Genomic DNA, 14862 nt, shown 5'->3' on the forward strand with positions numbered 1-14862 from the left:
AGCAGGAGGAGCCCAGGGAGGGGGAATGGCGCGACCAGTTATCCTGCCCTGGCCCACACACTTGCTGGGATGACACTCTGTGGCATGGGGAGGAGGTCAGACTGCTGAAGGAGGTCCCCAGGCTTTTTCATCACCAGACAGAAGACCATTGATCATGTTCCCTTGGCCACCAACCTTAGCATCTTCCTGTTGAGCATATATGAAGAAGGCTTCCCATCCCATCCAATCTGCCAGAGGATGCATCACCACGTCTATACAGCCTAGCAGTAGGCAGAGTGTGTTAGCAAATCTGTTTCTCCATCCCTCAGTTGTTGCTAGTGTTTAATGGCCACCATTTCAAGTATTTATTTTCTTTTTTTTTCCCTTAAAATACTGAATAAATGCACAGGCAAATTGTCAGTGAGTTTCTAGTGAGGCAGAATATGAATATATATCATGTGCTCTTGAAAGAAACCAAAACACTACAATCTTTATGCTTGAGTTATTTTCCTGCAGTCCTGCTTTCTGCTAGTCTTGCCTTAGAGTTGTCAAGTCATGGAGAATTTTTATGCATAGGGAAAGCTGCAAAGCAAACAAACTTGTTCCAAGCATCACTCCCCGCTGAGATGATAGCAAATGTGAACTGTGATAAGCTTGGCAAATAAAAGCAGCTTTTTAAGTATGTGGCCAGAAACAGGATCAGGGACAGTCAGTGCTTTATTTTCCAGGTACAGCAGTGGAAGAGCTGCTTCCTTGGGCTGCATACAACCCAGAAAGCCAACCCTCTGGTGCTACGCTGTACTAGCAAACTGAAATCAGCTCTTTTTGGCTCTGCTTGTTCTTTTGGTTGTTCTGTATGAATTAATGAGACTGTGAAGCAAATAAGATTTTCATGACCCCAATGTGATCTTCTCAAACAGCAAACTGGAAAGTATAGATGTTTTGCACTTAAAATAAATTGTCTGATATCACTTAGTTTCAATTTTGAATCCAAAAGCATTAGCTATGAGGAGGCTACATTAGCATGGAAAGGCTCTATCAGAGTTTGAGGATTGCATTAGCACAAGCAGAAAAGCCACAGGTATTCTTCAGCTGTTTTTTCTCTCTTTAATTTTCTGTCCTTTCAGATTCCATGAGTGTTTCCTCTGTCTTTTTATTCATCAGCTGCTGAAGTCTGGAGAGATTGAGGCCACATAGCCTTCCAGGTTACTTTCAAGTCAAACTATTCCTTTCTTGTTGATGCCTTGGGTCTTAGGCTACCTTGAAGTTCTGTGGATCAGGCTGGTTTCTGATATGAACACCACTAGCATGCACAACAAGTTGTACATCCCAAAACGCTCCCCAAAGACACAAGGCTGTTTCTGCAGTGGCAGCACACACTGACAAGATCCAGCTCAGTCTACGTGAGAGAAATCTTGAGTTGTGGAGCGAGCTACCCAGTAACACCAGCAGTCAGACTACAGCACAGCTGGGATTGGCATGCAAGGGAGGCATAAAGTGTTTGCTTTTTTAAACTGTATTATCAATTTAGCATTATAGCAGTGGGAGAGGGGAACAAAACGACAAAAAATCTGCTTTTCATCTCTCTGCTGAAGGCATTTTGTACTCAGTCCCTTAGTTTGTTTCTTCTCCTTAGAATGTCCTTACTTTTTCATGATGGATGATAGTTCTAGGAGCATGCTCTGAAAGATAATAAGAGAAAGAAAGCATTAAACTGAATTGCCTTAAAGGAGAAAAAGAAATGCTGTCATAGTAATTAACCCCAGCATATACATCGTTAAGGGAATCTGATGATTAGCTGACAACATACTTACCTGTAGGGCTTTGTTCAGTGCTAACAGGGGGAGTGAGAAGAGGGGAAACACCTTGATTTTAAACCAAAATAAATACATGAATGCATTGGTGTGACCAGCAGGTTGAGGGAGGTGATTCTCTCTTTCCACTCAGCTCCTCTGAGACCTCACCTGGAGTGTTGCATCCAGCTCTGGGACCCCAATAGAAGAATGTCATGGACCTGCTGGAGCAAGTCCAGAGGAGGGCCATGAGGATGGTCAGAGGGGCTGGGACACCTCTCCTATGAAGATAGGCTGAGTTTGGTTTGTTCAGCCTGGAGAAGAGAAGGCTTCAGGGAGACCTTATAGCACCTTCCAGTATCTAAAGAGGGCTTACAGCAAAGCTGTAAAGGGATGTTAGCAAGGGCATGTGATAGGACAAAGCAGGCTGAGTTTGGGTTGTTCAGCCTGGAGAAGAGAAGGCTTCAGGGAGACCTTATAGCACCTTCCAGTATCTAAAGGGGGCTTACAGCAAAGCTGTAGAGGGATGTTAGCAAGGGCATGTGATAGGACAAAGGATAATGGCTTTAAACTGAAATAGGTTTAGATTGGGTATTAGAAAGAAACTCTTTACCGTGAGGGAAGTAAAGGAAAAGGTTACCCTGAGCTATTGTGGATGCACCATCCCTGCAAGTGTTCAAGGCCAGGTTGGATGGGGCTTTGAGCAACGTGGTTTAGTGGAAGGGATGGGCACCCATCCCTGACCATGGGTGTGGGAGTTGGAACTGGATGATCTTTAAGGTCCTTTTAAACCAAAATCATTCTGATTCTGTAATTCTGTGATTTAGCAATTTGTTTGAAATCCGTGCACCCACTGTAGTAGTTCTTTCTCTACCTAGTAAAGGGGTTTGTATATTTTTGAATTCTTTAAAACCTTACAAAGACAGACTCAATTAAACAAGATTCACTTTCTAAAATCCAGCTTATTTGTTTGTTGCTGCATAGATCCTCAGAGGGATTAATTAGCGTTCAACTGCTGCTGACACCCAAAGTTTATCTGTGTTTGTGCAAGTGGTGAACAGTTACCATTGGGTGGCCAAGGCCTTTTGCAGGATAATTGGTACTTGCTGTCATCACCACACGTTTCTTCTGAGTGCTCCAGGGCAGAATAAAATACAAGTGCTGTGGGATTTTTTTTAAGAGGTGTTTACACTGAAAAACTGTACAAAACCAGCAGTAGTTACCAGCAGGTGTAAATGTGCATACCTTAAAGGATTCTCAAAAATCCTGGAGGAACACAGGGTTTTGCCAGTCCCTTTCCCCACCTGCAGATTTTCCTGGTAGAGCTCAGCTGTATAAATAACTCCTCCGTGGTTATCAGGTTTGTTATTTCAATGTACATTCACTCTTATCAAGCTGTTGCAGCCCCAGAAGCAAGAGCAGGTGAGCAGCTAGCTAAATGAGTGGGTATTTATTCCTTACACGATGTTGAAAGGTTGAGCAAACACGCCCTGCTCTGAAGAAGATGGCAAGCACTCATGCTGAACAGCAGCTTTCTCTCACCTATCTTGCTCACTATGGAGTGTTTTCCCAGTGGGTAAGAGGCTCAAAGCTGAATGGAGAATTGAGAAGCAGGAAAAAATTGAACAGCATGGAGGAATAAAAGAGCAGTGCAATGAGGGAAACCAAACCTAGTGAATTGTAAAATTTTCACAACTTTGACAGAACCAGGATTTCAGCCCTAGAGACTTTCTTCTCTGCAAAAGAATAAAATCAGCGCCCCTATCTCACACTAATTCTGCAATCTGAGAGTACCAGTGTCACCATCTTTTTCATTGTTAATTTTATTCCCTTCATTCACCATAAGAAGGGAGTCTTGCTTTTAAAGATACTTTGGTTACTTTGTAGCCAAAATACAGATTTATTTAAATGACACTGTGAAAGCACAGGACACTCCAGAGGAGTGGATGGGGAAGATGCAGCACTTCTTGAAAAACAAAAGTCTAGAATGCCTAAAATGCTTAAGATTTCTTTATAAAAGTCTTGATCTAGTAATTTTGGTTGCTAAGATCATTCTACATCCTCTAATGATTTCCAGTTTTGTTTTTTAATTTAGGAACTTATCATGGCTCAATGAAGAAGCACAAACATTAGATAATGTCAAGACCCCCATCTTCTTGGAATACCCTTGGGTACTCTAGAAAGAGTACGAGCACAGTAGTTCTCTAAATGCAGGTTTAAGCATGGGTTGCAAATATAATTTGTTCCAAGTCATCTGAAAGTTGGTGCCTTTGTGAAGAGAGTTGCCAATCTAGTGTAAATAGTCACAACCCCAGTTAACCAAATAAAAACTCCTAGGTTTTAGAGCACAGCATAGAATTCTTTAGAAAACTGTCATATAGGTAAAGACCAAAAAGAACTGATGCTGAACATCCTGCTCAGGTAGCATGGAACTGGAATCCTGTGCTTTAGAAAGGCAGGAAACACAGCTAGCAAAGACTTCAAATGCAGTGAGCAATGAAATAGCAGACAGCCCCCAGCTTTTGTAGAAATCACTGCATTCAGCTATTGAATTGGGAAGACATTGTGACACTCTGAAGATGGAAAGCCGGGCTGTGGTCATCTCAGCTGAGCTTTCTGATCATTCTGCAATCGTTCCCTGGTTTGCAGAAAATGGGTGAGGAGGAAAACGGTTCGATTCTGGCAAATGGTGCCTTTGGAAGTAAAGCTGCTGTCTTCTCTAATTTTTCATTTGGAGTGCTCAGATCTGTTTTTCTTGCCCCCAGAGATAAGAGAAAGTTATTTGGTGGTTCTAATGGCTTGACACAGTCTTGCATGTGGATGCTGGGAGATAATATCCCTCAGTGCAATGCTCCAAGAGCCAGGTGCTTCTTTCCTGGCCCTACCTATTTTCAAGAGAGCACAAGTTGTACCTGTACTTGTTATAAACTGATCTTTGACTGCATCAGTCTATTAATCTTATCAGGCTTAAGCATGTATTATCCACCAGTCAAGACCCTGACTGGTGCAAATTATGAGGTCTTTTCTCATAATATAATTCATGTGCAGAGTCCTGTGGACAGCAGCATAATTCCTACACACCTTTGTGGATCCCTCTCCTGGCTGTGAGCTATGATTATGGATATAATAAATTCAGTGAAGCTTTTTTCACTCAGTTGTGTATGAAAAGCTCCCATTTAAGGCCTGCTTCACCTAATGGAGTCTGGCAGCCTGGAACCATGAGGAAGATGCCCATTTTCTCCATAGCTGTATCTCCCCTTAAATAAAAGTTAAAATGTGGTTGAGAGATGCAAACCCTAGGGCAGAACTATGTGTGTACCCATAATATCTCTTAGAAGATAAAATACTGTTTATTCTCTAAGATGTATCCTCTAAGTGAGCCTTGAAAATTAGCTTGGAGACAGTTATCAGTGAACAAATTGTTTTCTGTCACTTCAAAGCATGCTGACTGTGGTCCACAGGACAAAGGTTTTGGAGACATGCAGATAGTCTGACTTCAGCTGTACTCAGTTGCTGGATTCCCCTGTCAGTATAGAGTTTTGTAACATTATATTGAGATTAGCTCATCCCTATAGTCAGCAATGCTCTCGTCATTGTGTTTAGGTGGAATGAAATCAGCTGGAAATAACCCTCATGTCGTGCATTGATTCTCCACCTTTGCTTTGCCATGTGCTTGAAGGTCCAGCTTTGCTGGTGTGTCTTCAGAATCTAATAAACCTAAAGCTTGACCAGCAGTGGCTCAAAAAGTGTTTTTTTTCCCAATGAATCTTTAGTCAAATAATTTTTTTAGGTTTTCTGTCTCTCTCACTCTGGCTTCCAATAATTATTAACTTTGAATAATACCACATGAAAGAAATTGAACAGAACATGAAGAGTGAGTGGTTTGGGTGTAAAACTAAACAGCTGCAACGTAAATATTTTGTCAGGGGTTTATGCTTCCATTGGATGTGAAACAACAAAATCACTCTTCATCTCCACCAATTCCAGGTAAGGAAGTTTTAAATAGCCTTCTAGTTTGTGGCCAGACATGGTTGGTCTGTATAAATTCTACCAATGGACAGGGCATTTCTTCTTTTTTAGATCTAGAGCCGGTCTGATTTGAACTGAAGTCTGGAAAAGCTGAGGAATCCCGATAGCCAAACATGCATTTTGTAATCAGTGTCCTACTGTGCTGTTTCATAGGGGCTTTCAGTGAAGAATTAAACGCATTCTCTCCTAAGGGTCCAAAATAACCATCCCTCCAAAGAGGAAGGCCTAAGGCAAACTTCCTGTTCTATTTGAGACATACAGTCTTGTACTTTTGAAAAAAATCCTGTTATATGACCCAGCCAATTACTATCCAACACCTGGTCTTCATAGTTTGATTCACAGGGTCCAATACATAATGAGAAGTAACTTTTAACACATTTATTTGCCCCTAACAATTATTGTTTGCTTGTTAGAGATTCACTTTTGGTGTGGAAATGGCATTGATAATACTGGTCAGAAAAAAGCTCATCACTGGTTGAAGGTCAAGCATCCATAAACCGTACCCTTAGACTTCCTCAGTGCTTCCAGTGCCACAACTCACAGAGTGCAGTTGACTCATCTGAAGACTCTTGCTCTATCATATGGATGGATTTTGTGTAACTTTGAGGGTTTCCTTCAGCTAGGAAGAAAACTATGGTGTTTGTGGGCAGCTGCAGCTGTCCCACTGTCTTAGCACAGAACATGAGTATGTGTTTGGTTGGAGGTTGCTAGAATGGTTATTGAGCTGTAGAAAGTGATCTTTTCAATGTTGAGTTGATACTCTCTCTCATTGAACCTAATACAAAGAATGCTGCAGACTGATTCCAGCAGAATGGTGTGGAGGAGGAGGAAAAAGAAAAAAAACTTAAACCAGTGTGGAACTAAAGATGGTAGTTTGGGAAATTTATCAAAGAAAATTGAAGAACAGTGTCAATTCTGATTTTAGGCTACCCATCTCAGATTAGTAAAACCCAGGTTAGAACAGACTATATTTTGGCTGTTTAGAGTATGTCTGTGCATATGGATTCACTGTTATGTTAAGAAGTGTCTCTACTTTCTCTGCGTTACTGTTGCAAGTCAGTGTTAATCAGGGATGGCAATAGACAGTGCTTTTGTATGCTTCATTTGGATTTTTTTAAACATAGCTACTTTTAAGTACTTTTTTATTTAATATGATCAGTAGATTTTTAATCTAATCGTAGACATTTTTCTTTTATCTAAACATTACCTCTCCTATGAGGAAGGGCTGAGAAAGTTAGGGTTGTTCAGTCTGGAGAAGGGTCCATGGTGACCTAATAGTGGCCTTCCAGTAAGTAAAAGGGAGAGCTGGAGAGGGACTGTTAGCAAGGGCACGTAGTGATGGGACAAGGGGGAATGGCTTCAAACTGAAAGAGAGTAGGTTTAGCAGGAAGAAATTCTTTACTGCGAGGGTGGTGAGGTGCTGGAACTGGTTGCCCAGAGAAGTTGTGAATGCCCCATCCCTGGAAGTGTTTGAGCAGGTTTGAGGGGACTTGGGGCAACCTGGTCTAGTGGAAGGTGTCCCTTAACAGGGTGAGGTTTGGAACAAGATCGTTAAGATCCCTTCCAACCCAAATCAGTCTGTGATTCTATCATTAACACATGATTATCGTCTTCTGGAAATCAGTATTAAAACAAATCAAACCAATGCTGAGTGCCTTTCACCAAATTAAATAGTTAATACAGGAATTGAGGAATACAGACTGGAAGAGTATTCAAGTTTTAATGCCCAGGTCCAACATACTTATGATGCACCAGGATATTTGTGTATTGAAATCAGTATTCCTAAAAATGCTGCAGCAGTGCCAGAATAAAGTGCTTTTGCCAAAACCTTGCCTCAGTTGTATTAAGAAGTACCTGTACTTTTAAATATTGTATGCGGTAAGCAGGAAGCACCAGGTAGCATACCTACGTCAGTCACATTTTAAAATGCTAGCACATGTCCTACACATAATGATCTCCAAAGACAGCATGCTGGGAGAGTGTTACTTTCAAAAGTAATGACATTGTTTTGCAAACTGACTGTATTTTTCTGAAGGTCTCCCCTGGAAGGTAGAATCATTGTCATTACATAGGAAAAGCTGCCAAGCAACTTCTGTGAGTTCTCAAGAGAGTGCTGCTGAAATTCTGTCTCGCTTTGAATCGCTTTCTGCACTTCACCTTTTTAAAGAGCCTTCTATCTGAGTTTCAAAAGCCAGCAGATCAACAAATTAGGCTCTAGGCCCTCTCCCTGTATTAGAAAGATTGAAGTGGAAAGTGGTTAAATTGCACCTAAGTGACAATTTAACATGGCTTACACTGACTGGCTTACTGTAGGAACTGTAACCCCATGGAAACTGGAACTCACAATTTTTGAGCAGCGTAATGGGGTCTTGTGCTTTTTACCAGAAAAGATTTGAAGTTTGTTGGTTTTGTTTGTTTTGTATACAGGGAAAAAAAGGGGGGGCAGTGTCTAGGAAGAGCGAGGAAAAAAATTGAACAGAATCTATGACTTAGAGCATTATGTGAAATAATCTTGTTTATTACATGCCCTATAAAAAGGTATTTATGGGCTTGCTACTGCAAGCGATTGTAAAGGAGCCTCTCTGCTCTCAAAGAACCAAACCTGTGATCTGAGGCCATCAGAATTCAAATCCCTTTCATGAAATCCTTGTTGACTCTTGAATGCAAGCACTATATCTTGCCAACATTGTGACTGTAAGCAAGCCTAGAGCATGTGGCCAAAGAAAAGGAGGAGCTGCTGAAGAAGCAATTCTGTAGTCGTTGGCTCTGGCATTGCAATTATTTGGTGGGGCTTTTTACATGTAGATCTTTTAATTTATTCACTGAACAATTATTCGACTTGGAGGTCACCTCTGAGACAAACCTGAAACAGAGAGAAGTTGTGTCATTGAACTCAATGCATTCTTGGCTTCTCTTTCTTACACTGGCTGGAGCTGAAGAAGTTTTCCCTGGGACAATCCTCGTCGAGTTGATTGGGATGATGGAATGAGTATAAAGAAGCTGGGATTCGGTGACTTAGAGCTCGTCGAGACTCAGTAATTCCCTGGTATTCCTGCTTTCACGGCAGAAGGATGCCGAGCGTTTGGGAGCTTGGCTTTGTCCGGGGAGCCGCGAGGCGCTGGGGCTGCGTTGGAAGTCCTGCCCGAGCCGTTCTGCCCCCTGGCTCGCCCCCTCCTCCCCAGGGCCGGCCCCGGGTGCCGGTGCCCCCCGCCGCCCCCCTCCCGCGGGCTGTCCCGGGCGCTACTTGCCATGGACACGCGGCGTCCCGAAGCGGCGGGCGGCGGGCTGGGCGCGCCCTCCTCGCGGCGCTTCCCCTCCGAGCCGGAGCCGGAGCCGGAGCCGGGGCCGGGGCCGAGGCGGGGGCCGGAGCCGCCGCGGGAGGCGGTGCTCTCGCTGTCGCTGCCCGCCCGGCTCCCGGCGAGCACGCGGGAGAGGAAGCTGGACTTGCGGGTGCCGGGGCAGTGCCCGCTGTCCGGGGAGTCGCCGCGCTCCTCATCCAGATCGCGGCAGGCGCTCGCCCGGCTCTGCCTGCGGGGCGCCCGGCGGGCCGCGGCCGCCCCCGCCACGCGTTGCTGGCCAGGCAGGGCGGCGCAGGCACCACCGAGCTCTTCTTGGAGTTGTACACGCTGGGCTCCTCCTCGGACGGGCCCGCCGGCCACGGCGGCTGCCCGCACAGGCTCTTCTGGATCTTCTTGACGCCCAGGTGGGCGATTTCGAGGATGTTGAGGAAGAGGGAGACGGCGGCGATGCTGTTCATGAAAACCATAAAGATGGTCTTCTCTGTGGGTCGGGACACAAAACAATCCACCGTGTTAGGGCAAGGGGGCCGAGTGCATTTGTAAAGGGGAGACATGTGAAACCCGTATAAAAGATACTGACCTATCATAAAGCCCACTTCGACCACCGAGCGGGTCAGGATATGTAGGACATAGGTGCGCAGCAGGGACCCTCTCAAGGGTGCCTTATTCACTTTCTTCTGTTCCTCCAGCTTACGCAGTTCTCTCTCCACTCTCCTGTGCTCCTCGAGCATGGGCTCCAGGTCCTCGAGCTGAGCCCGCAGGTGGGCTTTCCTGTTCTGGCGCTCTTTCTCCAGTGCCCTTAGCCTGTAGAGCGCGTGGCCCATGTACACTAAGGATGGGGAGGAGACAAATATGATCTGCAGCACCCAGTATCTGATCAAAGAAATGGGGAAGGCTTTGTCGTAACAGATGTTGTTGCAGCCAGGTTGCTCCGTGTTGCAGATGAACTCGGACTGCTCATCATCCCAGACATCTTCAGCAGCCACTCCCAGCACCAGCATCCGGAATATGAACAGGATGGTGAGCCAGATCTTGCCAACTATGGTGGAGTGGATGTGCACTTCTTCAAGGATGCTGCCCAACAAGTTCCAGTCCCCCATGGTCAGAAGTTCATTTCTGGAGGAAAAAAAAAAAAAAAAAAAGTTATTTTCCTGCAATTATAGTTTTTTGGTTTTTTTTTTTTGTAAATGGCCATTTTTAGCTTTTGTTGTTTGTTTTTGGGTTTTTTTTTGGTTAATTTTAATATATGTGTTTCAGATACATTCTTCTGGTAGCTGGAGAGCTCTTAGAAGTTCATGATTACTTTTTGCTTACTGAGCCTTTAAATTAATTGAAACTTCATGATTACCAGTCAAAGATGCAAATGTGAGATTATTTTAAGATTAAGAGATAATGATTTCAGCTGTAAACCACAGTACTTCATAACTGCCCATAGCTTTATATCCTTTTCTTCCCACTAGAAATGAAGATGACTTTTTTCCCCACCTTGCAAATCATTTGCCAACTACAGTTTAATTCTACAATCACTCCATTCCACATTGACTATGGATTTGCCATAGTTTTGCCACAATAAATAATGTTCTTGGCTTTAATTTTTTGGATAAAGTTTTGAGAAGTGTCCTATAACTGTGACTTAAAAACAGTTTCATTTTTTACCCCAAGGTAGCAGCAATTTTAGTGCCATCCATCCAACGCTTTCCCATCTACCCAGGTAGCAATTCACAAGTTTCTCTCTTGCCCTCCTAAAACTACAAAAACATAGCAGATTTACACATAGCTGTACATTTGCAGTACCAGTTCTTGGACAATATCAATAACCTGAGTGCTTCTAGGGTTTATACCTTTATTTTTATGCATCAAATTTTTCTGCATCTTACTTATAAATGTTAACATATGAGATAATGGAATCAGAGTGATGTGGAGGTTTTTAACAGCGAGAGAAAATCTTTTTAACTGCCTCTATCCCAGAAACTGATTCACAAGCAAATTGGTCTATGTTTTGCTTGATTTACAAACTGCTTCTTTTGAAGTTTTCTTTTGGAGCTTTAGGTAATGTGGGGAATTGAAATGTAAGATATTTGATTGTTTATTTGTGGATCAACTGCATGTTTGATGTTGCATCCCTAGAAGTTTTCTGCTAGTATGGCAATAAATTATTGAAGCAACTGGGATCATATCTACCTTAGGGTTTGCACTTGAATTGCTTTTATGCTACAATACTTTCAAAGCATACCAAATTCCACTAAACCACAACCTTTAGTAAAGTGCAATTTCTAAGATCTTTTTTTGGAAGTGGCTGGTTGGTGTGCCCAAAATCTTGTCTATATTTAAATGATAGCATAGCTGGGTGATATCACCGTTATTAATACAGCTTGGCTCATGACATGATCCCAGGAAGTTCAGTTTTGCTTCAAGGCTGTATTTATCCACACTTCAAGCAAAGATTTTTAGTTGTAACCAGCAGTGAAGTCATTCTCAGCATAGGCATCCTACAGAATTTATTATTATGTTTCTGGGACTGTTTTTGGTGAATTTTCACACACGGAACTGGCTATGTAAACATATCTACTCAAGCAATCTCTTAGGTGTTGTTATGCACCCAGAATATCTTGTTTCCCCATTCCTTTCCTCCCACACATATCATTGCAATGAGACACAGGAGGAAAACAGAAAGTCAGCAATAATTATTGCAGTCCAATGCAACAGTTAAGCAATGGAGCTTTAGGTATATTCGCTGCCTTGCAAATGGCTGATCCCTCACTGAAACAGATTGACTCAGCAAAAAACCCCAACCAAACAACAAAACCCTAAGTGTGATGCTCCAATGTAAATTCAGGGATAAATATGTTTTAATCCCAAAGATTAATTTCTCTAGAGGTAGAAACTGTCTGGAACAGAAAGCAGATGTAACTATTCAGGGCAAGGGAGGTGTCTAAACATATCACTCTGGCTCGACAGAGTTTTGTTTCTTGAGTTGTTTCCACCAGTGTTTAAATAACTCTATCCTCATCTTTGCATTAGAAAAGCCAACAGAGGAAATGTAATTGTAGGAACGGTATAATTCACCCTTTAAGCAAGCCCTTGATACCGGGACACTTCCCCTCAGCTCTGCTCTGGTAGAACTTGCAGTATGAATAATGACACAGTGAATATTGTGTATAAAATAAAGAAATTAGTTTAGAGCCACAAAAGCCACTGTTTCTAAGAAATCAGCCCAAACTACTTCACAACCTTGTCACAGCAATGTGTTTCTAATTTTTCTATTTCTGTCCTCTTCCCTGGTCTTAATTGAGTTCTAACAGAGTAATTTCAGTTTACTGTAAGACAGTAATCTTAAATATCAATTATATCATTATTTCCAGTTTACTAGTAGACTAGAAATTCTAGCAGTACAGACTATTCTATACTACTAGCACTATAGAATAGAAACATACCATTTTCAGTATAGAAATTACATACCTGAGACATTTCTCATTATACCATCTAGCTTTGTGTCTCCGCCCAAGTGTTTTTGTATGGTTATTTCAAGCAATTAAAATTCATGCATGTAATCAGTTAGAACCAGAAGGAATTCCATAATTTCTCTTGGAGAAAGTTCCTTTTTTTTTGATTTTGCTACTTCTTTAAAAAACATATTGTCATTTGCCACTACTCAAATCACTTCTATGTTACATTCATCTCATGTTTACATCAGTTGAGGTATGAAATAGCAGCATTAAACTTTAAATTTCTTGTCAGCAGTTAAATGTTAAAATGCTAAATGTTAAAATGCAAATACTCATGGTTTTAATTTGCATTGCTTCAAGCCTGACAGGCACCTGCCTTCTCCATACTGCCCTAGGAAGAATTATTTTTCTGCCACTTACCTTAGGAGAAAGCCCTTGGTTAGTCTCTTAGAGCATTGCAGAAGGAGCATGCAGAACTGCTTGCTGTTATTTCGCAGACACCTCTCTTTGAGAGTCCTAGGACATCTTCTTTTTTTTCCTTTTTTTTCTTTTCCCCAAGAGCCCAAGCATAGACGTGGTACACTGAACGGGCTTCTCACTTCTATGTAGCTGGATGCCAAGATCACTCTGTCGAAACTATTCATGCACAGTTTAAAAATCATCAGATGATAGGATGGATGATAGGATGGATGATAGGATGGTGCCTCTAGCCAAAATTATCATGCAATTATTTTAGTCAGTGGTGTCTAATAAAGCCGTTCCCCCAAGGCTTAATCTGTATGGCAGCAGTTTGTGAAGTCCTTACGCCTTGTTTTAGTCAGTTCTTTGAACTTTACACCTCCACCCAGCTCCCAAATGGAATTTTATTCTATAAAATGGCTAAATAGGCAGCCTTTACAGTACAATAGAGTCTTACATTTTCTTTACATTCCATTAGTTTAGCTTTGAATCAATGCTCGAGGATCGATCGGTCATGTCCGATTTCATACTCTGTTGCCTGGTGAGTTAATTTGGGATGTGTTAGACCGAGCCTTTGAAAATGGAGGCCACAGGAACTAAGACTTGAGTCTTAAGTCAGAAACACAGGCGTTCAGTACAGTAACCCTTCATCAGCTGGGTTGAATAGCTGCCCTCAAGCCCATTCAGAACTGGTATCCATGAGAGACAAGTTTTAAAAAAAGAAGGCAAGTTGTCAAAATGGTATTTTGTGAGAAATTGGAGCCACCAGAACTGAGTTGCTGATTCTAAGATCTTCTACTGCCTAATCCTGCCCATGCCCAGGCCTAAATTTTATGGAAGTACAAAATACATATATTTTTCCTCCCTTGTTGTAGAACTTCTGACCCTTTTCTTCCATTTTATAAGGTGCATGTATGATTTGTATTTCAGACTCCTCTCCCTGAAGACTCCTACAAACCAGTGGCCAGCTCTCAAATGACAATAGCCTCACCTGTTCTTTGCAATGATCTCTGACTTATGTACCATTGCATCCTTCTCTCTCTTTCTTCTTTCTGTACATGTCTCCCTGAAAGTCCTGTTTGAATGTGCCTTCAGAGCCCTGCCCTGCAGCAGATGAGGTGGCTGCAGCAGCTCTCCTCTAGCCTCAGCCTAACGCAGCAGATGTATGGTTCATGCAACATAACAAACAAAAGCCTTAGGGGCAGTAGGACTGCAATTCTCACCCCCGAGAGATGCGTTATATTCATCCAAACCACGCAGACCTCCACAGGCCTTTCTCATCCATAGACTCTCACATACCTGCCATTGCCATTTTATTTTCATGTCTCTTCTTTATAAATCTGGTCACCAAGTCCCTTAAGCTTTTCCTTGCTGCTTCAGCTCAGGCCATCGATGCTCTGTGCTGCCTCATCAGATGCTGTTGACCTGACACCTCCAGCAGCTTCCCCAGTGCCCAGGTGTTTCTCAGGAGCACCCTCTTCACCTCTGCTGGCTGTGAAAACTTGAGGAAAGAACAAGAGCTGCAGCACCTATGATGTGTCCACCCTGTCAGAGTTGTTCACTCCAGAAGCAGCTCATTCTGGGCCCAGCACATTTCTGTCCCAGCCCCCCTGCCCCTTGGCAGGTTCAGAACCACAGGCTGCCTACTTCACTCTGCCCTCAGAGCAACCTGGTTTAAGGCTGTGGTTTTCTCAGGGGACAGGGCAGGTGACAGTGGGCTGTTCAGGGACAATTTTTTGCATTTCTGCTTTAGCAGCAGGATAATTAATGTTGTTAAAGGACTGCTCATACAAGATTGTTAATGGACCATGTAATTAATTGTGCATGAAGGGGAAGCAGGGTGAGGGCACAGGGATG

At 42.8% G+C, this 14862-nt stretch overlaps 1 protein-coding gene across 1 annotated transcript; it reads right to left on the bottom strand.

Moving 5' to 3' along the window:
* Positions 1 to 8833: 8833 nt before the first annotated feature.
* Positions 8834 to 13611, bottom strand: GJA10 (gap junction protein alpha 10). Its single transcript, XM_039727777.1, has 4 exons — positions 12967 to 13611; positions 9681 to 10216; positions 9365 to 9581; positions 8834 to 9269 (listed from the first exon to the last, which is right to left on the bottom strand). Exons 1-4 carry the CDS (start codon positions 13206 to 13208, stop codon positions 8834 to 8836), a joined length of 1431 nt encoding a protein of 476 aa, XP_039583711.1. The 5' UTR covers positions 13209 to 13611.
* Between the last annotated feature and the right edge of the window lie 1251 nt (positions 13612 to 14862).

Source organism: Passer montanus, unplaced genomic scaffold, assembly GCF_014805655.1.
Source record: "Passer montanus isolate IOZ18808 unplaced genomic scaffold, ASM1480565v1 scaffold11, whole genome shotgun sequence".
Lineage (NCBI taxonomy): Eukaryota > Metazoa > Chordata > Aves > Passeriformes > Passeridae > Passer > Passer montanus.